The sequence below is a fragment of the Bufo gargarizans genome, chromosome 5 (assembly GCF_014858855.1).
Source record: "Bufo gargarizans isolate SCDJY-AF-19 chromosome 5, ASM1485885v1, whole genome shotgun sequence".
NCBI classification, from domain to species: Eukaryota; Metazoa; Chordata; class Amphibia; order Anura; family Bufonidae; genus Bufo; species Bufo gargarizans.
In genome coordinates, this window is record NC_058084.1 from 57,210,863 (window position 1) to 57,238,320 (window position 27,458).

At 45.9% G+C, this 27,458-nt stretch overlaps 1 protein-coding gene across 1 annotated transcript; it reads right to left on the reverse strand.

Annotated features, from left to right (window-relative positions):
• Nucleotides 1-27,281, reverse strand: NTAQ1 (N-terminal glutamine amidase 1). The gene is made up of 6 exons (XM_044293574.1): nt 27,024-27,281; nt 26,690-26,789; nt 11,474-11,524; nt 10,034-10,182; nt 5,235-5,359; nt 1-843 (listed from the first exon to the last, which is right to left on the reverse strand). Exons 1-6 carry the CDS (start codon nt 27,092-27,094, stop codon nt 737-739), a joined length of 603 nt encoding a protein of 200 aa, XP_044149509.1. The 5' UTR covers nt 27,095-27,281; the 3' UTR covers nt 1-736.
• Nucleotides 27,282-27,458: the final 177 nt, after the last annotated feature.

Consider the following 27,458-nt stretch of genomic DNA (forward strand, 5'->3'; position numbering starts at 1 on the left):
AAAAATTGTGAATTTAATAGATGTCTGGTGTCCAATCACAACATATCAGTAAACAAATAATAATGAGGCCGATGAACATGAAGAAGGTCAAAAATAACTGCCCAAAAAATGTGCTTTAGAATTGCTTGGCTTAGACCAGGCATCCTCAAACTGCGACCCTCCAGCTGTTGCAGAACTACAACTCCCAGAATGCCCGAACAGCTTACAGGTATCAGCCTACAGCAGGGCATTGTGGGAGTTGTAGTTTTACAACAGCTGGAGGGCCGCAGTTTGAGGATGCCTGGCTTAGAATATGGCACTGCTCTATGACGGGATGCTCAAACTGTGGCCCTTCAGCTGTTGCAAAACTACTAATCCCAGCATGCCCGGACAGCCTACAGCTATTAGGGCTTGCTGGGAGTTGCAGTTTTGCAACAGCTGGAGGGCCGCAGGTTGAGCATCCCTGCTCTAAGATATGCTAAGCCCCACCCCTTTTTGTTCCTCAGCCAATAGGACCAGGAGGGGATAAACCTCATTTTCCCAGATGGGCTTGCAAACGGTTTCCAGGTGTAGTTTCCCTTTAAATATGGTCTTGGCAGCACTGTATTACCAGTCGGCGCCTCATTGTGTCCTGCGGTGCATTGGACTGTAGGAAGCAGCAGAGCAGCGGAACATTTACAATGTCTCCAATGAATTATGCACAGTGGAAACTTGTTTCACAATGGCTTGTCCTCATGAACTAGAGCAGCTCAGTACGTCAGACAGGTGTACCGAAACGCTGTGTGAAAGCTTCCAAAGTGTACACTGTGCCGTAACCTACTCGAGGGTCCATGCTGATGAAGTCATCCAGGTTCATAGAAGATTCTGCAAAAGGGAAAAAGACTTAACTCCAAAGTTATTGCATCTTCTGTCTGAACAGACAATTCCCAGCCTGCTCTGCTCAACTACCATTATCTCCTGAAACACTGTTCTGGGGGACTGTAATCATTCCAGTAGGAGTCTGTGGTTCCCGCACCATGCCATTATCACATATAGTCCTGTCCTAAACAACAATTAAGGGACCAGGTCACTGCCTCTTACAAGATCAGCACAGCACTCCTCTCCTGCCGCTTTCATCAATCTTATCATCTGGTTGCCTATGTGTTGTTTCTTTGCCTATACCATGACACTGCCCCTTTGACATGCTGCACTGCCCTTACTAAAATAATCACATGTGGTCAGGTCACTGTCTCCCGCGAGATCAGTACACTCTGATCCTGCTGCCATCATCACTTCTATGATATAATTAGCCATAAAATTTTCTATCCCAGCCTACTTCTTGCTACAGCCTGTCACCTGCAGTATATCATCTTCTATAATGGCTTTACTTATTGGTCACTGCACCCGCACAGAATCAGCACACTCCTCTCCGGCTGCTATCATACTTCCTATGATATAATTAGCCTTAAGATTTTCTATCCCGGCCTACTTCTTGCTACAGCCCGTCACCTGCAATGTAGTCCTCCCCCTCTATAATTACTTTATTAATTGGTCACTGCTCTCCAACAAAATCAGCACACGCCTGTCCCGCTGCTATTATTCCTATGATATAATTAAACACAAGATATTCTATCCCGACCAACTTCTTGCTACAACCCCTGTCATCTGCAGTGTAGTCCTCCCCCTCTAGAATGACTTTACTAAGTAGGCACTGATCCCCCACAAACTCTGTACATTCCACTCCTGCTGCTTTTATCATCCCAATTATAACAATGGCACCTCTTTCCACAACTTGAGGAAGGAGCTGTGACAATCCACATGGAAAAGACCTCATCATAAGTTCAGAATGAGATTGCTGGTCTCAGGCTTCTCCATGCACAGTTCTTTATATTTCCATAATTGCTATGATCTCTATGTCTCCTTGTCGTGATAATGGATGGATATACAGCAGACATACTGATCACAGCCTGATGCTTGTGCTGTAAACATATGTCCGCGGGTTCATATGATACAAGCACATCTATCACGTCTCACGATGAGCCAGAGAGATTCTGGACTCTCCGTCGGCACTGCTGACTTCAGGACTGTTAGAGATCCAGCGCTGGATTTATTCCTGAGGTAGATATCAGGGGACTGCAGTAACAGAGGACAGACTGAGGAGCGATGGAAAACGAGATTTTTGTATAACTTACCAGTAAAATCTCTTTCTTGCCCTTCCTTGGGGGACACAGGAGACCTTGGGTATAGCTCAGCTCCCTAGGAGGCGTGACACTAAGTGAAAACTGTTAAGCCCCTCCTCCATCAGCTATACCCTCAGCCTGGAGAGAGAGACTGCCAGTTGCGTGTCCAAGTAGTGAGAAAAGGCAATGACCAACAAAGTGGAACCAACAAGTTTGTAGAACAAATAACGATGGGTGGGTGCTGTGTCCCCCAAGGAAGAGCGAGAAAGAGATTTTACTGGCAAGTTATACAAAAATCTTGTTCTCGCCCATTTCCTTGGGGGACACAGGAGACTTTGGGACGTCCGACAGCAGTCCAAGAGGGGAGGGCTCAGAGCCCAAAGGCGAAGTAACCGTAGGTATCAAGAAACCGCCGCCTGCAAGACCAGGCGGACCAAGGCAGCATCCGCCAATGCATGAGTGTGCACCCTGTAGAACTTGGTAAAGGTGTGCAAGGAAGACCAAGTGGCCGCCTTGCACAATTGTTCAGCCGAAGCCCGATGTCTCTGGGCCCAAGAGGTACCGACCGCTCTGGTGGAATGAGCGGTGACACCGAAAGAAGGAACCCTGCCCTCGGCGCGGTAAGCCACAGCGATAGCCAGTTTGATGAAGCGGGCGATAGCCACCTTGGAGGCCGCCAGCCCCTTGCGAGGACCCTCCGGAACCACATAAAGAGAGTCCGTGCGCCGAAAGGAGCCGGTAATCTCCAAGTAAATCTTGAAGGCTCTAACAACGTCCAAGCGATGTAGTTCCCGTTCCCGGGGGTGGGAAGGACGATGTCATCGTTGAGATGAAAGGCGGAGACCACCTTCGGAAGGAAGGGACGGAGAGCAGCCTTATCTTGGTGAAGGACCAGAAAAGGTTCGGAACAGGAAAGGGCCGCCAATTCGGACACCCGTCTGAGAGACGTGATGGCCACAAGGAACACGACCTTACAGGACAGAAGGCGTAGGGAGATCTCCCGCAACGGCTCGAAGGGGGAAGCTTGGAGCGCCGAGAGCACAATATTCAGGTCCCAGGACGGAATCAGGGGACGGTACGGAGGAACCGAGTGAGAAACTCCTTGGATGAAGGTCTTGACAGGCCCGAGAGGGGCCATGGGACGCTGGAAGAGGATGGACAGCACCGACACCTGACCCTTCAAGGAACTGAGGCCCAGCCCCAGGTCCAGGCCGGACTGGAGGAAGTACAGAACAGTGGGGAGAGAAAAGCGGAGAGGGGGAACGCCCAGATTCTCACAGAATCCCAGGTAAGACCTCCAAGTCCAATAATAGATCCTGGACGAGGCAGGCATCCAGGCGCGGGTCATGATGCGAACCATGTCCGTGGAAAATGCCCGTTGCGTCAAAACGGCGGTCTCAATAGCCAACGCTGCTGGAGAGTGCCGCGCTAGTAACTGAAGCGCCGGACCTGCGTTGCCGATGAGAGAGGAAGCCAACCGCCTGCCGGGAGTCCCGGCGGAGCTGAGGGAGTCCATTTCGAGCACGCAGGTGTAACGGAAGAGATGCGGGGGGCCTGTAATAACTGCAAACGCGGTCTGGATGTCAGTCGGGGGGAGTAAGATCACTGCGGCCACCTGACTAGGTTGGCCAGCAGCACCGATGCCAGGTCCAAAAGGAAAGTGCCCAGATCACAAGAAGTGATCACAAGAGTCCACATTAGCTGGGAGGCCCCAGTTTTGGAATAAAAAGAGTGGGAACCCCGCAGGCCCCTAGAATTAAATACCCCCGTGTTCCCAGACCCCAAGTAGCAGGGGGGGGGGGGGGAAGTTGAGCTAGAGCAGCCACCTCTCACCGCCTGCTGTCTTCACCCTCGGTCCATTTCAGCAGGGTCGCCCCTTCAGCTACTGGCACGGTAGTGGCAGGACGGTGGAAGAGGGACTTGGCGTGCGGGCGACCCTTACGCTGGCGGGATGCAGGGGAGCGAGGCTGCCCTGGTCCACCTTGCCTTCTGTGGGGGAGGCAGCAGTGCGGGTGATCTGCACTGGCGCAACTCGACCCCGGGAGAAACAGAGAGGTCTAGTGTTGTCCCTGAAGAAAGGTAAATCAAAAATAAATAAAAAAAAAGATAAGGAGAAGCAGCCCTGCAGAGCAGAGAGTGTCTTGCCTCCTTGGACACTAAGCAAAAAACTGTCCGTCTCTCTCTCCAGGCTGAGGGTATAGCTGTGGAGGAGGGGCTTAACAGTTTTACTTAGTGTCACGCCTCCTAGGGAGCTGAGCTATACCAAGGTCTTCTGTGTCCCCCAAGGAAATGGGCGAGAAATCCACTTACCTTTACACAAATGTGCCACAATGGTCTTGGAGGGGTTTTCCAAGACTTTTCTACTGATGACCTATCCGCTGGACAGTATATGATCGTGGGGGCCGACACCCGGGACCCCCGCCTATCAGCTGATGGAGAAGGCACCGGCGCTTACAGTGGCGCCACGGCTTTCTCTCAACTTTCCCTAGGGTCATGTGAAGTAATGTTTATCGGTCACTTGGGCAAGGTGCAGCTCAGCCCCAATGATGTGAATGGATCTGAGCTTTGATACCAAGCACAGCGTTGTGCTTGGTGAGCAGAGATAAGGCTGTGACGCATCTGTGAGCCCCAATGCTTTCTCAAACTGCTGATTAGCGGGTATCCCCATCTATGTACATCCCAGATCAGTGGTGGCGAACCTCAGCGGCACTCAGATCCCCCTCTGTGGGCACCCGCACCTTGGAAAAAGTCTATGGTGTACCAATATGCCTTAGACTTTTCCTGCCATTCATCAGCGCAGGGCGCACTATGAACAGCACAGGCAGCGCACTGAATGTAGGCAGGCCATTATAGCTAAATGATAAAGTACATCGAAGATATATTGGTATTCAGGTTAATTTATCGCAAAGTGCCAACGCGGCAAATAAGTAGCTTTTGGGTTGCAGTTTGGGCACTCGGTCTCTAAAAGGTTCGCCATCACTGCCCTAGATGATTCTGGTTAGAATTCAGACTCTGATGATTGTTGACCAGTATCAGAAGGTGATATGTTTTAGACTATACAGTCAGCACCGGCCTGACGAGAAGCTGATCACTCACCTGATGTCTTTATACATGCATAAGGAGGTGGAGGTTCCTTCCACTCATTGTTTGTGTCTTTCATATGCGATCGGTCAGAAGCGAAGGTCCTGAGATACTCATCTGCTGGTACTAACCTCAGCTTCCTAGGATAAAATACATACGTCCTGCTCAATCAAGACAGCAGAGATATCACATAATATAAAGGCTCCATTGTTTCATACAGTTATTACAAAGGAGAACTGCACCACTATGCACTATTTAGCTTTTGTTCATTTAGCCCAGTGTAGATTTGGTTTTACATCATCGGTCTCATTCACACTACTAATGTGTGCTGTGCAACTGCTCTGCAAGGTCAGTGCCGCAATGCTGGACTAGTGTTATTAAAGGGGTTCTAGGGTTTGTTTTAACTGATGATCTATCCTCTGGATAGATCATCAGCATCTGATCGACGGGGGTCCGATGTTTGAGAAGGCAGCGCCGCGGCCTTCTCACCGTTTACCGCTGGCCCAGTGACGTCACGACTAGTATCAACTGGCCTGGGCGGGACTAAGCTCCATTCAAGTGAGCGCCGCTGCCTTCTCTAACAGCTGATTGGCGGGGACCCCAGGTGTCGGACCCCCACCGATCAGATGCTGATGATCTATCCAGAGGATAGATCATCAGTTAAAACAAACTGCAGCACCTTTTTAAAGGGACACTGACAGGGCCAATAAGCATATTGAGGTATATATATGGCAAGTCAGGTCTTGTAATGGGTATTACAATCATATAAGTATCCCCCCTGTCCACATTATACATACAGTAAACTTAAGTTTTATAACCTGCTCCAACAGTCTTCAATCTGCCCAAGGGGCGGTGTTTCACCTCTCTTGCGCCCAGCCAGCCTCCCCCAACTGCCGTTTTGAAGCGCCGCCCAGCTCATGAATATTCAGTTTGCTGGGCGGCTTCTGCGGTCCCCGCTCTGTAGCGCTGCGCTTAACAGTGCCCGGCGCATGCGCCGGATCTTGTGAAGTCCGGTACAGTAAGCGCCGCCCAGCTCATCAATATTCACTTCGCTGGGCGGCGCTTACTATTCCCGACTTCACAAGATCCGGCGCATGCGCAGTGCACTGTTCAGCGCAGCGCTTCAGAGCAGGGACCGCAGAAGCCGCCCAGCAAACTGAATATTCATGAGCTGGGCGGCGCTTCAAAACGGCAGTTGGGGGAGGCTGGCTGGGCGCAAGAGAGGTGAAACACCGCCCCTTGGGCAGATTGAAGACTGTTGGAGCAGGTTATAAAACTTAAGTTTACTGTATGTATAATGTGGACAGGGGGGATACTTATATGATTGTAATACCCATTACAAGACCTGACTTGCCATATATATACCTCAATATGCTTATTGGCCCTGTCAGTGTCCCTTTAAGGCTTCAATCAGCGTATAAATGAAAAGCTCTGCAACTTTCTAATAGTTGATACAACTGTATCCAGTGAAGACAATGCTGTTTGTTCTACTGGATCTGGACTCCAGACTGATACATTGTAGCAAACTACCAGAGATCTCGGTTTCAGCTGTAGCTGATATATTGAGCATGGTCTAGACCGGATATAATTGCATCCATTTGTCATCCAAGAGCAGGACTAGCTGTGTACAGTATGCTGCCTCTGAATAGAACCAAGAGTGTTCTCATTCACTGGCAGCAAGCACTTTCTGGTTTTACGCCTTAATAAAGTGTGCAGGGTTGGCTGCGGTGGCGGGGACACCATCCGGCAAGTTTTGGGAGGTGAATTGAGGAGCAGCTAATGGCAGGCGTTGATGGGAACGAGCCTCTCTAGCGTCACCCGCAATGTTAGGGAGGCTCATTCCCGGCACCCCCTGCCATTGGCTTAATTTCACGTTTTCATCCGTGCACAGGGAGAAGCAGCGGCGGCCATCCGGGCTTCAGAAGCGACGTGGGTGCTGGGGAGCGAGGCAAGTACATTGTGTGCGAGGAGCCCGAGGCCATTTCAAAAGGTCGGATAATCCCTTTAACCTTTAATAACCTAAACCTATAAAATCTTTTAGGTTGGGTTCACGCACAATTTATATTTGGCGTTTCTGCCGACTTTTGCCATGCATTTTGGCGGTTTCTTTTTATTAAAAACGTCAATGTATTTATTTATTTTTCGTGCCCCGGGCTAATTTTTTATTTTTTTTAGTCTCTTAGGCCTTTTTCACACGAGCGTGGCGGACTGGCTCCGGATGCGTTCAGTGAAACTCGCACCATTTTGCAAGCAAGTTCAGTCAGTTTTGTCTGCGATTGCGTTCAGTTGTTCTGCGCGAGTGCAATGTGTTTTGATGCGTTTTTCACACGCGTGATAAAAAAAACTGAAGGTTTACAAACAACATCTCCTAGCAACCATCAGTGAAAAACGCATCGCCTCCGCACTTGCTTCCGGATACAATGCGTTTTCCACTGAAGCCCCATTCACTACTATGGGGCCAGGGCTGCGTGAAAAACGCAGCATATAAAACATGCAGCGTTTTTCATGCAACGCAGAACTGATGTGTTGTACACAGACCTATTGAAATGAATGGGTCAGGATTCAGTGTGGGTGCTATGCGTTCACATTGACAACTCGCTTGTGTGAAAGAGGCCTTAAAGGGTTTTTCTGAGACTTTACTACTGATGACCTGTCCTTTGGATAGGTGGGGTTCTGACACCCGGGACCTCCGACGATCAAGCTGCTTGAGAAGGCAATGGCGCTCGCAGTTTTCTCTCTGATTACCACGCACAGCACCATAAATTGTACAGTGGCTGTGCTTGGTATCATAGGTTAGCCTATAGCCACTTGAATGGGGCTGAGCTGCGTCTAGGCCATGTGACTGATGACTGTGCCGTCACTGGCCTAGGGAAAGCTGAGAGAAGTCTGCGGTGGTACTGTGAGCGGCGATGCCTTTTTGAAACAGCTGATCGCCGGGAGTCCCGGGTGTTGGACCCCCACCGATCAGATACTGATGACTTTTCCTTAGGATAGGTCATCAGTATGTAAGTCTTGGAAAACCCCTTCAAATTGCAGCATGCTCTAGGTTATTGGCATTTATTTCCGATGTTTTTCCATACCCTTCTCTATAGTGGAAAAAATATATATAAAAAAAAAATAAAAACAACACGTTAAATGTAAACATACAAACATTCAAAAGACACAATAAAAGGAATTTATTTTTTAAAAGCGCATTTAGAAAAGGGCAAGGTAAACACAACACTGACATCAAGTGGACATACAGAGAACTGCAACAGTTTAAAAATTAGCCTCAACGGTCAAGACCTACAATAAAGATGAATTTCCGTACCAGTATTATCCATGATCACCAACTTAAGAAGCAGTTACTGTGGTGTACTGTCCCCCTATAGACTGAAATGAGATTACTAGCATATGCAACTTCAGAATGCCGACTGCACAATTATTTAGTAAATCTCAACCAAGCAGCTTCCTGTAGACTCTACATTCAATGGCCATATCTACAGTATTGATGGTGTACTGTCTGACAATGACAACCAAGCAGGGCATCTGTCAGCAGGGTCAACCCTATTAAACCAGCCATAATGCCTGGCAGATAATGGCGAGGTGAAGAAATAAGCAGGCGGATAGACTAATTTATTGAAAAACTAAATAATAGTTAAAAAGGCCTAATATGAATGCAGTTTCAGAGGCGTATGGCCTCCTTCCTCAGATACAATGAAACCAAACAGGAAGTTGAGATTTAAAGGGCACAGTGTAAAGAAGACGCACTTATAAATAAAAAATACAAGTTTAATACAACAATATATAAACACATAGGTGGAATGTAAAAAGCAAAAATAAATAATCCACTAACACAATAGATGCAAGCATTATATATGGACAAAGCCCTCACTCTAATGATAAAATCTGAGACTCTCAGCCAATATATTTTGATCAAAACACATCTGTGCCCGCCTACCCAGCACCAAGGTGGTCTCAGTAAGGCAGGTCCTACGCTAAAACGTACCTATGCCATATGGGCATCTACATTCAGGAGAGCAGTCCCTGCACATATAGTCACTTCTGTATGCATCAAGCGGAGGAGGAGCACGCACACCCACATGTACCACCTAGCCAAGGTTACCTGTGGGAGCCCACATGGCTATATGTACCAACTAATCAGTACAGGGAGAAGGCGAGCAGTTTTTTCTCCCTGGCTGTGACGCTCTCCGCTGCGAATAGACCGCGCTACAGCCAGGGAGAAGGAGGTGCCCATTGAGAAACCCGGTTGTCTCCTCCTGCCTGTACCGATACCCTAAATTAACATACAAGGCGCCAAAAACAAAGGGGGACACAGGACAGGAACGAGGAGGGTGGGTTTATTTTAGAAAAAATAAAAATTGCTGCCATCTGTAACCCATAATCCCATGAAAAGTCCTCTAATACAGTAGTGTATGGGATATTCAGTATATTCCTAGGGAGCACTGCCACCTGCAGGTTTCAATGGGAATTAGCACTGTATTAGCCAGGAACTCTTCCGAGAGGCTATTAGACAGAACAGCTTCCTTGATCTCAGCGCAGAGGAGTGGTTCGGGCCCCAACAGTGCAGCGCTCCTGCGGATAGGTGCCCCAGATACAGTGGTCACAAATTACTATGGCCTCTAAGGGGTTAAATGTTTAAGATTAGTGACATTAGCCCTGGGAGTTTGCTGTTTAAAACGGTGCTTGTCAGTAGTTATCTTTACAGACCCGACCAGGGACCGTAAATGTAGGGCACTGGTCGTGAAGGGGTTAAAAGTAGGCGTTTTGTACTTTTCTACAACCAACTGAAAACACAGCACATGACAGGTTACCTTCTCCGGTCCTTATGTATGTAGTGATCGGAGCGGAGAGCTTCCTTAATGTAGGTATCACAAGGACATGGAAACGGTAGCACTGTATCCAGATCATAGATAAACCTCCGCCCACCGCCGCGGTCATGGAGCAGAACGACATGATAATCCTGCAGGGACAAACCAAACGAGAAATTATATTTCTGGGCTGTTCTTTATGCAGTCAGATTGGAGGACGTCTGACTGCTGCGTCCCCCAGCAATCCTGCAGAGCTGCAGTACCCCAGCGCGGCCATTACACAGCGGACTGCGCCGTCTGCTCCCAGCTACACTAACACTAGACACCAAGAGACGCTCTGTAGAGCTGCCGGACCCCCACCCACCTGATACTGAGGACCTACCTCACCAGACTGGGAAACCATATTAACTCTGTATCACAGCAATAGTACAGACAGACCGCGAGCCACTATGTCCCTGGTAGATGAAAGAGCGGAGTCACTGTGTCCATACATTACTTATCCTGTACTGATCCTGAGTTACATCCTGTATTATACTCCAGAGCTGCACTCACTATTCTGCTGGTGAGTCACTGTGTACATACATTACATTACTTATCCTGTACTGATCCTGAGTTACATCCTGTATTATAGTCCAGAGCTGCACTCACTATTCTGCTGGTGCAGTCACTGTGTACATACATTACATTACTTATCCTGTACTGGTCCTGAGTTACATCCTGCATTATACTCCAGAGCTGCACTCACTATTCTGCTGGTGCAGTCACTATGTACATACATTACATTACTTATCCTGTACTGATCCTGAGTTACATCCTGTATTATACTCCAGAGCTGCACTCACTATTCTGCTGGTGCAGTCATTGTGTACATACATTACATTACTTATCCTGTACTGATCCTGAGTTACATCCTGTATTACACTCCAGAGCTGCACTCACTATTCTGCTGGTAGAGTTACTGTGTACATACATTACATTACTTATCCTGTACTGATCCTGAGTTACATCCTGTATTATACTCCAGAGCTGCACTCACTATTCTGCTGGTAGAGTCACTGTGTACATACATTACTTATCCTGTACTGATCCTGAGTTACATCCTGTATTATACTCCAGAGCTGCACTCACTATTCTGCTGGTGCAGTCACTGTGTACACACATTACATTACTTATCCTGTACTGATCCTGAGTTACATCCTGTATTATACTCCAGAGCTGCACTCACTATTCTGCTGGTGGAGTCACTGTGTACATACATTACATTACTTATCCTGTATTGATCCTGAGTTACATCCTGTATTATACTCCAGAGCTGCACTCACTATTCTGCTGGTGCAGTCACTGTGCACATACATTACATTACTTATCCTGCACTGATCATCAGAAGGTAAGGTTCCCCCAGCCACAAAGCCCATCCTAGGAGTGAGAGCAGTGGGTACTCACCCATATTACTGGGTCCTCGCCTTTTCCTGCCTGTTGTTTCCATATAGGTATCTGCAAGTAAGAAACATGGTGGATGCATCAGAGCTGGTGACGGGGAGCAGCCATGTTTGGACGGACAAATTACATATATATATATATATATATATATATATATATATCAGGGATCAGGAAACAAGAGGCAACGTTGTATACAGTGTATGTCAGAAGGACTTAACCCCTTCTACCCCGGGTCAGTTTTCACCTTCCTGCCCAGGCAATTTTTTTCAAATATGACATGTGTCACTTTATGTGATAGGAACTTTGGAACAAGCCATTCTGAGACTGTTTCCTCGTGACACATTGTATTTCATGACCGTGCTAAATTTAAGTCAATATATTTTTCCTTTATTCATAAATTAAAAAAAATTACCAAGAATTTGGAAAAATACGCAATTTTCTAAATTTTTATTACTCCGCGTTTAAAACAGTTATTTCTCCGCTAATAAAAGTTATTACTTTACATTTCCCATATGTCTGCTTCATGTTTGGATAATTTTGTAAGTTACATTTTCTTCTTATTTTTAGGACGTTAGAAGGCTTAGAAGCAAATCTCCAAAACCCAGATTTTTAACGACCAGTTCAGGTCTGAAGTCACTTTCTGAGATTTAAATAATAGAAACACAAATAAATGGCCCCATTTTAGAAACTACACCCCTCAAGGTATTCAAAACTGAGGTTACAAACTTTGTTAACCACAAGAAGCTGTTCCACAAGAATTAAAGGAAAATGGAGATGAAGTTTTGGAATTTCACTTTTTGGCAGATTTTCCATTTTAATCCATTTTTCTGCTAACAAAGCAAGGGTTAACAGCCAAACAAAACTCAATATTTAAGGCCCTGATTCTGTAGTTTACAGAAACACCCCCTATGTGGTTGTAAACTGCTGAGATAAAATAGAAGATCCTTCTATGAAGGTAAATTCCATAAAATCTAAAAAATGCACTTAAAATCAAAAGCAGTTAACTTACTTCACTGAGGAGGTCCAAGGGATAAAGCTCAAGACGCCCAAGGAAGCAACCTCCCCCGCCAGGATCGTTTGTAGTGTAGTAGGAGTAACACGGCAGTATCCAGTACTTCTGGTGCTTACCTTTTTATTTCTTAAAATCACAGGTGGGTTCAACGCTGTGGCGGAACCCGCCTCGCCACTGGGCATTGGAGAGGCCTGGCTACCCGACTCCTACCTGCTGACTATGGCCCCTGGTAAATTTGTACGTTTGAATGCAATTTGGGCATGTGGTATTTTATATTGCTGCTACTGGCCCTTTAAGGACCATCCGTGGACATATTATGACTTTTAGGAACAATGCCCTTTAAGACTGTGTAGCAGATTGCATTCAGGCTGTCTTAAATATTATGTATGTTATTATGGGTTCGGTTAAATTGTATTGCGGTGTGTTGTGAGCTGTATATATCTTGCTCTTACTGTGGTGTTTGCTGTGTTGGAGGCATTGCTGTTCTGTGCCTCTTCTCCTCCCCCTTTTTCCTGTCCCATTGTTTCACCAGCAAGGTGTTGTCTCAGGGACACTGGGAGACCAGTTTAAACCAGCTGCTCTGTCCCTCCTCAATCTCCCATCAGCCCTTGCTATTGTCGGACCCCACCCTTCCTTGTACCATAGTCCTCCATGTGCCCTATTGTATGTCAATGAGGCTGTTGGGGGGGTTTAAAGTAGGTGTGCTATGTCTAAATAAAGTCAGTTCCTGTTTTAACCCTCAAAGTGAAGTGTCGTCTCATTCTTGGGGGAGGATTTATGGTATGCTGTTCCAGCTTGACTGCTAGGAGCGTAAATCTATTCGTATGGTTTCCTATTCCACTGTCTACAGCATTCATATACTTGAGAGGATTTATATGCTTCTTCGGTTCGGTGATGGTGGTGTCTGCCAGAGTGCTTGGAGATCTCAGGAAACGCTAGGAGCATCCAGCAACGGAGGTACTCAGTCGGGGTGCCAGGTGATCCGTTACAAACGCGTTTTGGGGGGTTGACAATAGATACCCCCTTCATCAGGAGCAGTTAAAAGTAAGTATACAGGTAATACCCATAATACCAGAGTATGCAAGCTTACCAGTGGGCCTTATATAGTGGATCATCCAAAAAAGCATGTGCTAGGGAGGGACTGGGAGAAACGTCATTTCCTGTATGAGGACCGGAAGTATGCGTTCCATAGTGGAATATTATATGCTGGTAATGTAGTTAATACGAGCTGGTGGAAACGTAGGGGCCGCATGGATGGATGTACAGTGTGGACTCCTAGTAATGGCGAGCGGGACGGAGGAGTACTTCCGGTCCTGCTCGTTGTGGAGCGCATCAATGGAACGCAAGTACGCTCCGAGCTTCCGATGGGGAGCCTGAGCGCACTTCCAGTTATCAAAAAAGGAGGAATACTCTTAAAACATCCTAGGGTTACCCGGTCGTAACAAATGGGTGAAATTAATTGAAATTAGGAAACTCCTATATAAAACCTGAAAGCATTAAAAATGGATCAAAGTGAGGAGGGCCGTTAGAATAATACATATAAAATATATAGAAATAAATAACAATGCTGAGATCTCATGAGATCCATCTCTCGGCTGTGGTGTATCTAAAAAACTGAATTTGGGTACATATAGGGGGTCATACAAATGTCTGAATTAAGGTTTTTCGGTAAAATACCATAAAATGTGTCACCTCATGAATGTGTTTACTTGTACAGTATTAAAGTATATTATTGGAGACGGATAAGGATGATTAATGAATTGAAAGATCAAATTGTAATACAAAAAATAAATAAAAAAATCCTTAGGAGATTAGGGCTGGCCACGGTGGGGCAAATATACATAAAGGGGGTGAATATATATAACAGAAAAAAGAGCCAACTACGGTGGGGTGTTTGGTGATCAGTAATTGGTGTACTCTAAAGATTCATTTAGCCCGAATGGAGATAAGTGGTAAGACGGAAGATCCAATAAATCTCTTCCCTCCCCCCCTACATTTTTTATCTTCTCTACCTTCTGATGCCGCAGTTTTCCTACGCCTCCAGCCACCATAGGCAGCCTTGGTTTTTGATCCCCTAAGTAGGGTCTTTTATCTCCTCTCCTCCTGCCCTGCTGGTTGTCCTAAGACCCTCTACTTGGGGGTTTATCGGACTAACACACTTTTTTCTAAATATATATATATTTATTTATTTTTTCTCATTCTGTCTTCTCACATGGACCAGCCGATGGATCACCGATGGCCTGTCAGAGACGCAGAGACTGACTCAGGCAGGAAGTATCTTCTCAAAGATCTCCCTGATCTATTCAAAAGAATCGTATGAGAAATTAGTCCACTTCTAAAAATCAACCACTATTACCATAACAAGTGAGATCTGGGACTTGGTCCACCACAGACACTGCACCCAATGAAGATTACATCGAGAACCTTGGAGGTAACATTTTCGAAACTACAAAAAACTTCCTACGTAACTAAATAGACTGGTTCTTCATGGAGATATAGCTCAAACTCTGCCCAATACCTAGAGCCCACCGTTAATGACGCAGACTTCACCAAAAACTGGTTGAAAATCTGCGACAAATGTTCTAGCAATTTTAGGTCTATTCTAATTAAACAAAGGAAAATAATCTGTACCAATCTTTCAACCGAGCTTAAAAAAATATGTACACAATAACATTTATTGACCAAACAAATTCTAATGATCAACAAAATAGAAACTCTTAGAAAAGACGAGTATGGCAAAGTTAGGACAAAATGTAGAAAATTAGAGATATAATTGATTACCAAACTGACAAAATTAGAAACTGGGAGAGAAACACAAGGACAACCCACCTTAAACCAACCACCCCCCATAGGCAACCTTTGCTCAACACCATGCCAAGAACAAGGCCCATTTCCACCGGGTTTTTTTTTTTAACACAAATCACCAATTCCCTCCCCATAACACCACCCGACCTAGGGGAGGTAGAACATTTTACAACAGCAGGACTTTTACACACTACATACAAGGACCTACTAGATTTGGTTATAATACATTATCCAACAAAACCCAGACCCCCATTAACGATGCTAGAACAAGAAACTCACCAATTATCGTACCATTCACGAGCACCCAAGTTCCCTCTTCTACCCCATCCAAGAAGGTAGATGAACAACACACCCATGTCCATCCCCTACATCCATCCAAACAATTAAACCAACATTCACCTACAAAAAAACAAAGTGATCGATATATCAGATACCCCTGAACTGAAAAAATGTACCAACATATGCTACACCCAGATCCCCAGAGAAATCCAGCCACCTTGGGAGGAACACCCCTGAATCACCCTTGCTAAATGTCCACGATAGTCCCTGTACGATAACAGATTCTGCACCTTTAGAATCAATCTGCAATCTGTCCACCTATTCCTCTTCTAGAACCACTTCAGGGAATTTTTTAGCTCTCCTCACAAACCTTTCAGACAGTCCTTTTTAGACAAACTGTCACCTGGGCTAAGGCCCCATTCACACGTCCGCAATTTCGTTCCGCGACCCATTCATTTCTATGGGGCCGCAAGATGTGCAGCGCGGATACGTAATTGCAGACCCACATTTCCGGGTCCGCAATTCCATTCCCGAAAAAAAATTGAACATGTTCTATTCTTGTCCGCAATTGCGGACAAGAAAAGGCATATTCTATAAGTGCCGGTGATGTGCGGTGGTGAAATGCAGATTGCCGATGTCAGTGTTTTGCGGATCCGCAAAACACGCTACGGACGTGTGAATGGAGCTTTATACTGAATCCCACACCACCGATCAGAGCAACCCTCTCCAGTATCCAAGTATTGAGCCCATTCTTCACCCCGACAGGCCCACCACCCATAGTGTCCCCACAGATCAATCACAACCTAAAAATCACATTGGATTGGGATCCTGCAGTGGTCCATCACTGGGTAGCGCAGGTCGAGAATCATCAACCAAACGGCCCCAGAGGACGGAGCGGGATCCTGTAGCGGTCCGTCACTGGATTTGCGCAGGTAGAGAATCATCAACCAATTGTTCCCGAAGGACGGATTGGGATCCTGCAGCGGTCCGTCACTGGATTGTGCAAGTGGAGAATCATCAACCAATTGTCCCCGAAGGACGGATTGGGATCCTGCAGCGGTCCGTCACTGGATTGCGCAAGTGGAGAATCATTAACCAAGCGGCCCCGGAGGGCGGATAGGGATCCTACAGTGGTCCGTCACTGGATTTTACGCAGGTGGAGAGTCATCAACCAAACGGCCCCGGAGGGCGGATTGGGATCCTGCAGTGGTCCGTCACTGGATTTTACGCAGGTGGAGAATCATCAACCAAACGGCCCCGGAGGGCGGATTGGGATCCTGCAGTGGTCCGTCACTGGATTTTGCGCAGGTGGAGAATCATCAACCAAAACGGCCCGGAAAGCGGATTGGGAACTATGCGAAGTCCCCCTTACCCGAGATAGGACACGACCGGGTGGCCCTGCGGCTGAGGAGGGGGACCCGAATGGACGCACATTCCCTTTAGTATTATTTTATACCTTTTTTTTTTTTTTTTTTAAATACTAGGAAGCCGGCCTCAATGATAGGCAGGAAGGAGTTAAAATCCTCCACTCCATGAAAACAGCCCCGGAGCCCCAGATCATCAGGTGCCGGACTAAGAATGGTGGTGGCCAGGAAGGGTTAAGGCAGTCAGGGGACCAGTGACGAAGCTCAGCAGGAGTCTGGGGGAGAAGGGCGGGAAGAACTTCGCGCCAGAGTGCTGCCGAGCCCCCCCCCAGAGTGTCAGAGACCGGCCGGACTGACTGACTGGGGGCGTTCACCCCGCAGATGACAGGCGGGTAGGGCAGTGAGAAGTTCGGCCGGCACACCGATGCTTGTGCACGGCCGATCGCGCTGCAGTTAACCCCTTCCGGAGCGGCGCGCTGGTGCCCGCTCCAAGGGGTGTAAATTGTTAAAGGGAGGTTTCCAGGGTGTCGGGGAATGAGGATAAACGACCCGGAGGGTTGCGCAGGAGAGCCTGCTCTGCATGTGTGACCGAGCGTTCGGTCCCCACATGCCTGTCGGGCGCCGCTACATGCTATTTAGCACCCCATGTAGCCGCCCTTCTTCTTTGCTCTAGGCCTCCACTGGAGTCGCCGAGCTTAGGCACATCGCAGGGGGAGGTGGGTAAGACCAGAGATGGTTGCCGACCAGTGATTAAGCCCCAACCCCCCCCCCCCCCCCCGTCGGACGCAATCTTTTTGTATAATGGCGGGACATTTCCATTAACCCCCGATGGAGTGGACGTAACTCCATGCCTTCTCCTCCCCCTGCCCTTGCCTAGTAAGGGGGGGAACTTGATAAACCACAACAGGGATTGCCCCTGGAAGGGTTAAACTGGCTAGAGATGCCACGAGGTAGGAGGCATGCCTAAATCGTACGTGCACTTGGGCCCCTGAGTGATAATGAAACGAGGGATAATACTTACCTATTCCCGTGTACTCACCTCATCCTGCCGCCATCTTCACCCCTCCTCTGGTCCAGCAGGGTCACCCCTTCAGCTACATGCACCATAGTGGCAGGACGCTGGAAAAGGGGGGCTTGGATAGGTGACCCTTTGGCTGGCGGGATGCAGGGGAGCGAGGCTGCCCTGGTCCACCTTCTCTTTTGTGGGGGAGGCAGAAGTGCGGGTGACCGGCGCTGGCGCAACTCGACCCCGGGAGAACAGGGAGGCGAGGCGTCCACTGTTGTCCCATCTGAAAAAGGAAAACAATAAAATAAAAAAAATCTTCAGGAGATCCCTGCAGAGCAGGGAGGTCTTGCCTCCTATTGACACTAGAAAAAAGCTGCCAGGGGAGGAGCTAACAGCTTTTACTAGTGTCAACGCCTCCTAGAGGACATAGCTATACCCACGGTTTCTGTGTCCCCCAATGAATATGGGCGAGAAATCCTTCTTTGTACTGATTGATTTTGGGTTTGAATCAGGGTTGCTAGATAAAAAAAGGTTTTCTGATGACGGCCCACCCCTCCATAGCACGTTTCTACTTCCTACCGAAGATCCATAAATCTTTACAAAGACACCCAGTTAGACCAATAATTTCCGGAATACGGTCCCTCACTTCCAACCTATTCCCTTATGTTGATCACTTCCTCCAAAAACATGTTGTGAAACTTCCTTCCTATCTTAAGGACACCAAACACTTATTAAATTTACTGGACTCCATAGAATAGAAAGAAGAGTATCTATGGATCACCCTTGACGTGTCTTCATTGTACAGCAACATTAAACATGATTTAGGCCTCTTACCAATTAGTAAAGTTTTAGAAACAGATCCCGGTATGCCCGCAGCACAGAAAGATTTTATTTAAAAATCCATCAAATTCATTTTAAAACCATAATTATTTTATTTTTAACGAAACCTTCTATATTCAAGTCAAAGGGACCGCTATGGGAACGAAATTTGAGCCATCTCAGGCGAACCTTTTTATGGTGTATTTTGAAGATATTTTTGGCCTCCTTTCCCATCCCAACGTTAAGTGCTACCATAGGTACATTGATGACAATTTTTATCTGGGACAGCAGTACGGAAGAACTCCAAACATTCATCCAAAAACTCAACACCAACAGTTGGGGTCTAATGTTCAGTCTTGAATATAGTCCCAAGGAAGCCATCTTTCTTGACATCCACTTGACCACAATCTCTAATAAAATCACCACCAAAACACATTTCAAAAAGGTTTATGCTAATAGTTATTTGGAATACACTAGTTGTCACCACCAGAAAATGGAAAATAAATATCCTGTACAGCCAAATGAAAATGGTGAGAAGGAATTGCACGGAGGACGGGTAGTAAGACAACAACTCAAAATCCTCGAACACCGATTCCTAGATAAAGGCTATCCTAAAAAAATGGTCAAAGAATCAACACAAAGAGCCCTGAAAATAAACTAGAAAAAGGCCCTTCAACCCAAAGATTTAGATCCCGCAAAATTACAACAAAACGTACCAACAAAATTTCAATTCAGTTTGACTACCAGATACAATTCAGAACACATGAGGACCCGACAAATAATGAACAAACATTGGGGCGTACTCCGTAAAGATCCTATGCTGAAAAAAAGAGTTACCACTGTTTCCCGTCATCACCTGCCGTAGAGCGCAGACTCTAAAAAATATTATTGCCCCCTCCCTTCTAAAAACAAAATAAAAAGGGGAATCTTGCCAGAAAAAGAAATTCCTACAAAAAAAGGGGGCATACAAATGCAATAACAAGAAATGTAAATGCTGAGCCATAGTTACACATAACAGAAAAGAGATCCATATTCCTTCTTCCGATGAAATATTCCATCTCAAACACAATATGAGCTGTGGGACCAGTAACGTTATCTACCTTTTGCAGTGCCCTTGCAATCTGCTATATGTAGGTAGAACGATTCAGACCCTACGCAAGAGAATGAACATCAAAAGGAAAATCCTTACCCACAGTGTCTCGAGACATTTCGCCACCCATCACAATAATGATTCCTCCCTCCTCCAAGTGACTCCCTTAGAATGGATCCCCAATCCTATCAGTCACTGTGCAGGAAAGAGAGGTGTTGGATCTTTTGTTTTAACACCTTATCTCCATTCAGGCTAAATGAATCTTTAGAGTACACCAATTACTGATCACCAAACACCCCACCGTAGTTAGCTCTATCTTCTGTTATATATATTCACCCCCTTTATGTATATTTGCCCCGCCGTGGCCAGCCCTAATCTTCTAAGGATATCTATTCTTGTATTACAATAATTTGATCCATCTTCCAATTCATTAATCATCCTTATCCGTCTCCAATAATATACTTTAATACTGTACAAGTAAACACATTCATGAGGTGACACATTTTATGGTATTTTACCGAAAAAACTCGATTCAAACATTTGTATGACCCCCTACATGTACCCAATTTCTGGTTTTTAGATACACCACACCTGAGAGATGGATCTCATGAGATCTCAGCATTGTTATTTATTTCTATATATTTTATATGTATTATTCTAACAGCCCTCTTCACTTTGATCCATTTTTAATGCTTTCAGGTTTTATATGGGAGTTTCCTAATTTCACCCATTTGTTATGACCGGGTAACCCTAGGATGTTTTGCCGAGTATTCCCCCTTTTTTGATAACCAGACAACCTTGTACTCCTAATGATGTTTTATATGTATTAATGTCAAATCTACCCCTGGAACCCGAATGACCCATCATTTTTATATTCATGGTCCATATATATATATATGAGTCTATGTATATTTTACAGGTATTCATATACTATTTACGAACTGTGCTTGGAATCAGTGGGCCCTATATACCATAATGTTTTATAGTTCCACTGACAATGAAACAACCCCTCCCTTTGTACATTTTATATTCTTTTTGAATCAACTAATGGGCTTTTTTAAACCCAATTTTATTTCAGCCCTTTATAGTTTGATCAATTTCCTATATAACCAGTAGTAATTCATCATTACTAATACTGAGATGTAATTTAGTATGATATGCCCTAACATCTGAATATTCCTCTTCCCCCATTAAAATAATGTGATTGAAACAGGTTTCCAATCCCATTTCTCTCCCCAGTGGCGGCTGAGGGCACTCCCGATACTTTCAACCTCAAATCGGAAGTCTGCGAGCCACTCGCGTTCCACAGACCAAGTGCGCTCAGGCTCCCCACCGGAAGTTCGGAGCGTACTTGCGTTCCACTGATGCGCTCCACAACGAGCAGGACCGGAAGTACTGTCACGTCAGACATTTGAGAAGCTCTGACAGACGTTCTTCAGAACCTCCTGCTTGAGGTTCTTTTGTTTTGCTTTCGTTTTGTCATCTCGTTTCCCTCTCTCAGCTGTCATCTAGTTGCACTGATTGCATCCCTTTAAATCCCCTCCCATACTGCATCACTTTGCGGTTTATACAACTTCCTGGAGTGTGTGCATGCTGGATGCTACAATTGATGCTTCTACAGATAAGTCTGTTCATTGATTTGTGTTTTCCTGTTTGCTTGATCCTAGGTGACCCTGACTCCCTCCGTATTAAGTGTAGGGAGCCGGTGGTCGTGTCCCCTCACTATTATAGGGTGTTCAGGTGTCATACAGTCGAGGCACGAGGGCATGCAATTTTCTATCATAGAGATCTTTGCATGGGCTGAGAAGACAGGGAGAGTTTCAGGGCTTAAATAGGGGTCACCCTTTTGTTCCTTAGTTTCGGATCAAGCCAGTCAGATCCCTATTTGTAACTTGTTGTTTTCTGTTACACCATCCGTGACATTATAAACCGCCAAAACCGTCTTGAGCATGAATCCGGTTTCAACCTTGATTGACCGCATGCAGGGTCTTTCACTGGAGGTAGCAGATCTCCGGAAAACTGTCTCTCAGTTTGAGGTGACCGTTTCTGCTTGCGTTCATGGAATTTGTTCTGAGCCTAAAATCTCGCTTCCGGATACGTTCTCCAGGGGTAGTGAGAATTTTGTTAGTTTTAGAGAGGCTTGCAAACTCCATTTTCGCCTACTTCCCCATTCCTGTGGTGATGAGGAGCGGAGGATGGGGATCATCATCTCGCTGCTCAGGGATAACGCTTAGTCCTGGGCCTTTTCGCTGCCGGTGGGGGCACGGCCCCTCCGTTCAGTGGATTAATTTTTTTTAGCCCTGGGTCAGATATATGATGATCCGGATCGTATTGCTCTGGCTGAGTCTAGACTACGTCTTTTATGCCAGGGTAAACAGTCCGCAGAATTATACTGTTCAGAATTTCGGAGATGGGCAGCTGATACTGGTTGGAATGATGCTGCACTCCGAAGTCAATTTTGCCATGGTCTTTCAGAGGGATTGAAAGATGCATTTGCCTTTCATGAGAGACCTACCTCCTTGGACTCTGCCATGTCTCGGGCCGTTCGTATTGACAGGCGTCTTAGAGAGAGAGGAGAGATCTCTCCTTCCTGTCATACTCAGTCCAAGGACAGTGCGGGGGTCTCATTCAGTGCGCAGGGGTCTCAGTCTCTCTCAATCCCCTCTGAGCAGGAGCCCATGCAGCTGGGTTTGCTTGCCTCTGACAATAGAAGATTCAGCTCTCAGAGGAGGGTTTGTTTCTGTTGTGGAGGTATAAATCATTTGGCAAATGTTTGTCCCTCTAGGAGATTCAGGCAGTTTTTTGAGAGTAATAAAGAAACCAAAAGAAAAAAAATCCTCTAAAAACGTTCCATCTGTTACTATTTGGCTGAAGGTGTGGTGGTCTCTGCTCTTTATCCTGAATTGGAGGCAGAGGTGCAGGCAGCCCAGTCAGAGGCTCCTGATCTTTGTCCTCCTGGGAGGTTGTTTGTGCCTCTCGCTTTAAGACACAAGGTTTTTAAGGAGCACCACGATACTGTCCTTGCTGGGCACCCGGGGGGTAGAGCCACAGTGGATCTCATCGCTCGGAGATTCTGGTGGCCGGCGCTTCGCAAGTCGGTTGAGGGTTTTGTGGCAGCCTGCGAGACCTGCGCTCGTGCCAAAGTCCCTCATTCACGGCCATCAGGTCCTCTTCCTCCGTTACCCATTCCTTCCCGTCCTTGGATACATCTGTCCATGGACTTCATTACGGACCTGCCTCGTTCCTCGGGGAAGACTGTGATTCTGGTGGACCGTTTTAGCAAAATGGCGCATTTCATTCCTTTTCCTGGGTTGCCCAATGCTAAGACGCTGGCGCAGGCATTTATTGATCACATTGTCAAATTGCATGGTATTCCTTCAGACATAGTCTCTGATAGGGGCACGCAGTTTGTTTCCAGATTCTGGAAGGCTTTCTGTTCTCGCTTGGGGGTTCGGTTGTCATTCTCTTCTGCTTTTGTTCCTTAGTTTCGGATCAAGCCAGTCTGATCTTTATTTGTAACTTCTTGTTTTCTGTTACACCATCCGTGACAAGTACTCCTCCATCCCGCTCGCCACTACTAGGAGTCCACGCTGTACAACCATCCATGCGGCCCCTACACCCCTACGTTTCCACCAGCTCGTATTAACTACATTACCAGCATAAAATATGCGTTCCACTATGGAACGCATACTTCCGGTCCTCATACAGGAAATGACATTTCTCCCAGTCCCTCCCTAGCACATGCTTTTATGGATGATCGACTATATAAGGCCCACTGGTAAGCTTGCATACTCTGGTATTATGGGTATTACCTGTATACTTACTTTTAACTGCTCCTGATGAGGGGGGTATCTGTTGTCAACCCCCCAAAACGCGTTGAAGCCACCTGTGATTTTAAGAAATAAAAAGGAAAGCACCAGAAGTACTGGATACTGCCGTGTTACTCCTACTACACTACAAACGATCCTGGCGGGGGAGTGTCACGATCAGGGTGGGGGGGAAACTCCACACTGAACACAGGAGGGAAGGGGAACAGTAACTGGGCCTGGAAACTAGGGAAGACACAGGTCACCTCCTAGACAACTCTAATCCGGGCCCTGACTACCTATCAATATGAATAGACCGTGAAGGTCGGAATATTCATAAGCAGGAAACCTGGACCGGATTTACCTATAAGGCCCTGAAATAAGTTAAGGACCTGAGACAACCCATTCCTCCCCAGATGGACGAATATAAGTCTCTGTCTCAGGCCCAGATACAACAACAGGGAATATAACAAATACTAACAAACTCGACTTAACTTCTGTAGAGATGGAAGAACAGGAACACCAGAGATGACCTGACACCAGCTCAGCCAAACCCAAATTAAGCTATCTACTGCATAGTCGGAAGGGTGGGGTCAGACTATAAAGGGTAGAAGTGATGACCACTAAGCAACAGCTGAGAAAAGGGAAGTGGTCATTAACCCTATCAACACTGAATAAAGGGAAATCAAGGAGGCTGTTAAGATTCCTCCACTAGTCACCTGAGGGACCACGACAGGGAGGTTGCGTCATTGGGTGGCTTGAGCTTTATCCCTTGGACCTCCTCCTCAGTGAAGTAAGAAGTTAACTGTTTTAATTTTAAGTGAATTTTTATTTTATTTTATGGAATTTACCTTCATAGAAGGATCTTCTATTTTATCTCAGCCGGGCTCTTTTAGCCCTTTGCGTCATCTACTTATTTATTTCATTCATCCTTCCACTGCTTTTACTTTATTCTACTTTATTTATTCATCTCAAGAATATTTTAGTTCCCCCTCATGGATCAGATCTAGTTTGACACCATTTAGGTGGTTGCCCCCCCCCCCCTTATTTTTAAGTGGCCATGTCACATTTGAAGTCTCCTTGATGCACACCTAGAGTAGAAACTCCCAAAAAATGACCCCACATTGGAAACTACAGAATAAGGTGGCAGTTTTGTTGGTTGCTCTATAATTACACTTTTTGTGAGGCAAGGTAACAAAAAAATAGCTGTTTTGGCACTGTTTTTATTTTTTGCTATTTATAACGTTCATCTGACAGGTTCAATCATGTGTTTTTTTTATAGAGCAGGTTGTACGGACCTGACAATACCAAATATGACTACTTTTTTTGTTTCAGTTTTAAAGAAAGCATTTTTGAAAAAAAAAATTTTTTTTAGTGCCTCTATATTCTGAAAGCCATCGTTTTTTAAAAATTTTTTAGTGACCGTCTTATGTAGGGGCGAATTATTTTTTTTGGTATGGGATAGCGGTTTCATTTCACTTTTTTGACACACTTTTTATATATATTTTTTTACGGTGTTCACCTGAGGGGTTAGGTCATGTTATATTTTTATACAGTAGGTTCTTACGGACCCGGCGATACCTAATATGTATACTTTTTTTATTAATTTAAGTTTTACACCATAACAGTATTTAAAATTTTATTTTTATTTTTTAAATCATGTTTTAGTGTTTCCATATTCTGAGAGCCATAGTTTTTTATTTTTGGGGTGATTGTCTTAGGTAGGGCGTCATTTTTTGCTGGATGAGGTGACGGTTAGATTGGTACTATTTTTAATATTACTTTTAGTAATGTAAGGAGACAAAAAAAAATGTTTTTTTTTAGCATAGTTTTTATTTTATTTTATGGTGCTCATCTGAGGAAAGGTCATGTGATATTTTTATACAGCCAGTCGATATGGACGTGGCGATACCCAATATGTCTACTTTTCTTTTTTTCTCTATTTTGAAATTTATTTATTTTTTACTTTATTTTGGGAAAAGGCCTTTTTTTTTTTTTTTTTTTTTTAGAGTACTTTCACATTTGCGTGAAACTTTTCCGGTATTGAGTTCCGTCCTAGGGGCTCAATACCGGAAAAAAATGATCCGTTTTATCCTAGTGCATTCTGAATAGAAAGCAATTCGTTCAGGAAGCATCAGGATTAGGGTTCAGCGAACTTGTGTTTTAAGGGTCCATTCACACGTCCGTGTGTGTTTTGCGGATCCATGGATCCGCAAAACACGGACATCGGCGATGTGCGTTCCGCATTTTGCGGACCGCATATCGCCGGCATTCTCATAGAAAATGCCTTTTCTTGTCCGCAATTGCGGACAAGAATAGGACATGTTCTATTTTTTTCGGGATCGGAATTGCGGATTCGCAATTCCGGATCCGGGCAGCACGTCGTGCTGCCCCATAGAAATGAATAGGTCTGCAATTCCGTTCCGCAAAATGCGGAACAAAATTGCGGACGGGTGAATGGACCCTAAGTTCCTTCTATCTTTATTCAGCAGGACCTGCGCTGACGTCACCACGATTATGTCATCAAAGGTCCTTTTGCAGGTCCTGAAAGAAAAAGAAAGAAGACGATGCCGGCTGCGTGAACAAGTGGATGAGGCAAGGTCATTTTTTTTTTATTATTTAACCCCTCAAGGCACATTTTAGTATGCATTCTGAATTAAGAATGCGATTATCTTCCCTTATAACCATGTTATAAGGGAAAATAATACAGTAAATAAACTTTAATGGAGTCCGGGGTTGCTTTCATCACCATCGTCTCCTAGCAACCATGCGTGAAAATCGCACCGCATCCGCACTTGCTTGCGATTGTCACTCAGACCCATTTACTTCTATGGGGCCTGCGTTGCGTGAAAAATGTAGAATATAGAACATGCTGCAATTTTCAAGTGATGCGTAAAAATCACTGCTTCATCTGCACAGCCCCATTGAAATGAATGGGTCTGGATTCAGTGCGGGTGCAATGCGTTCACCTCACGCATTGCACCCGCGTGGAAATCTCGCCCGTGTGAAAGGGGCCTTAGGGTATTCCTTGGTCTCACCGTCCTATTTTCATTCGACAAGAAGACGGCGTAGAATTCCTCCAGAGGGTGCCGGGGTCGCTCTCGGATGTACTCACAAAGCTTCCACACGTTTTCTTCACTGTCAGAATAAAGAAGCAGCAGTTATATTAAAGACACAGGACTTAGAAGCTTCGTTCAGAGTTTGCGCCATTGTTCCTGCGATCCGAGAAAACCATAGCAGCGACAACACGCTTCCCCATATAAACGACAAGTAAAAATAGATCTCATTTTCTGGGTGTGCACCCTAATGACATGCGCTACGCGCCTGCCCCTAGAACGGTGACAGGTGGGTGCTCCTCAGTGGGACCCTCACCAGTAACAGCTGGTATAGCAGCAGGCACTGCGGCCTGGCAGCACTGGGGCGGCTTGTTGCATGGCATCCATCCTGTGGAGATCACACCCGAGGAGCTGAGGTCACAGCTTGTCGCCAGGCTCCCATGCTGCTCGGTGACAACCTCGTCTGCAGGAAGTGGTTCCCCAGGAAACGAAGACACTCAGACTGGGAAAAACAAGCGCAGTCACGTGTTAAATTAACCTTTTCCCCGCCAACCCGTTGTTTCGGCTGCCAAACTTGTTCCCCTTATAAAACTACAATACCCATGATTCCTACGTGTAGTTTCCTACGCGGGGAATCATGGGAGCTGTAGTAGGATCGCGCGTAGCCGAATCTACCTTCCTCACGCCGCTCGGTTTCTCATAAGGGGCGTGACATCCACCCAATCACATGCTTTATTTACTTCCCGCGCTA

What these genes read in the sequence shown, in the direction of transcription:
- NTAQ1 (XM_044293574.1), bottom strand. Translation starts at nt 27,094, where the DNA reads ATGGATGCCATGCAACAAGCCGCCCCAGTGCTGCCAGGCCGCAGTGCC. An exon ending in TGTCGAATGAAAATAGGACG is followed by an intron (nt 11,525 to 26,689) that starts GTGAGACCAAGG and finishes TCTTACTTGCAG; the next exon opens with ATACCTATATGGAAACAACA. An exon ending in TGCATGTATAAAGACATCAG is followed by an intron (nt 844 to 5,234) that starts GTGAGTGATCAG and finishes TCCCTTTTGCAG; the next exon opens with AATCTTCTATGAACCTGGAT.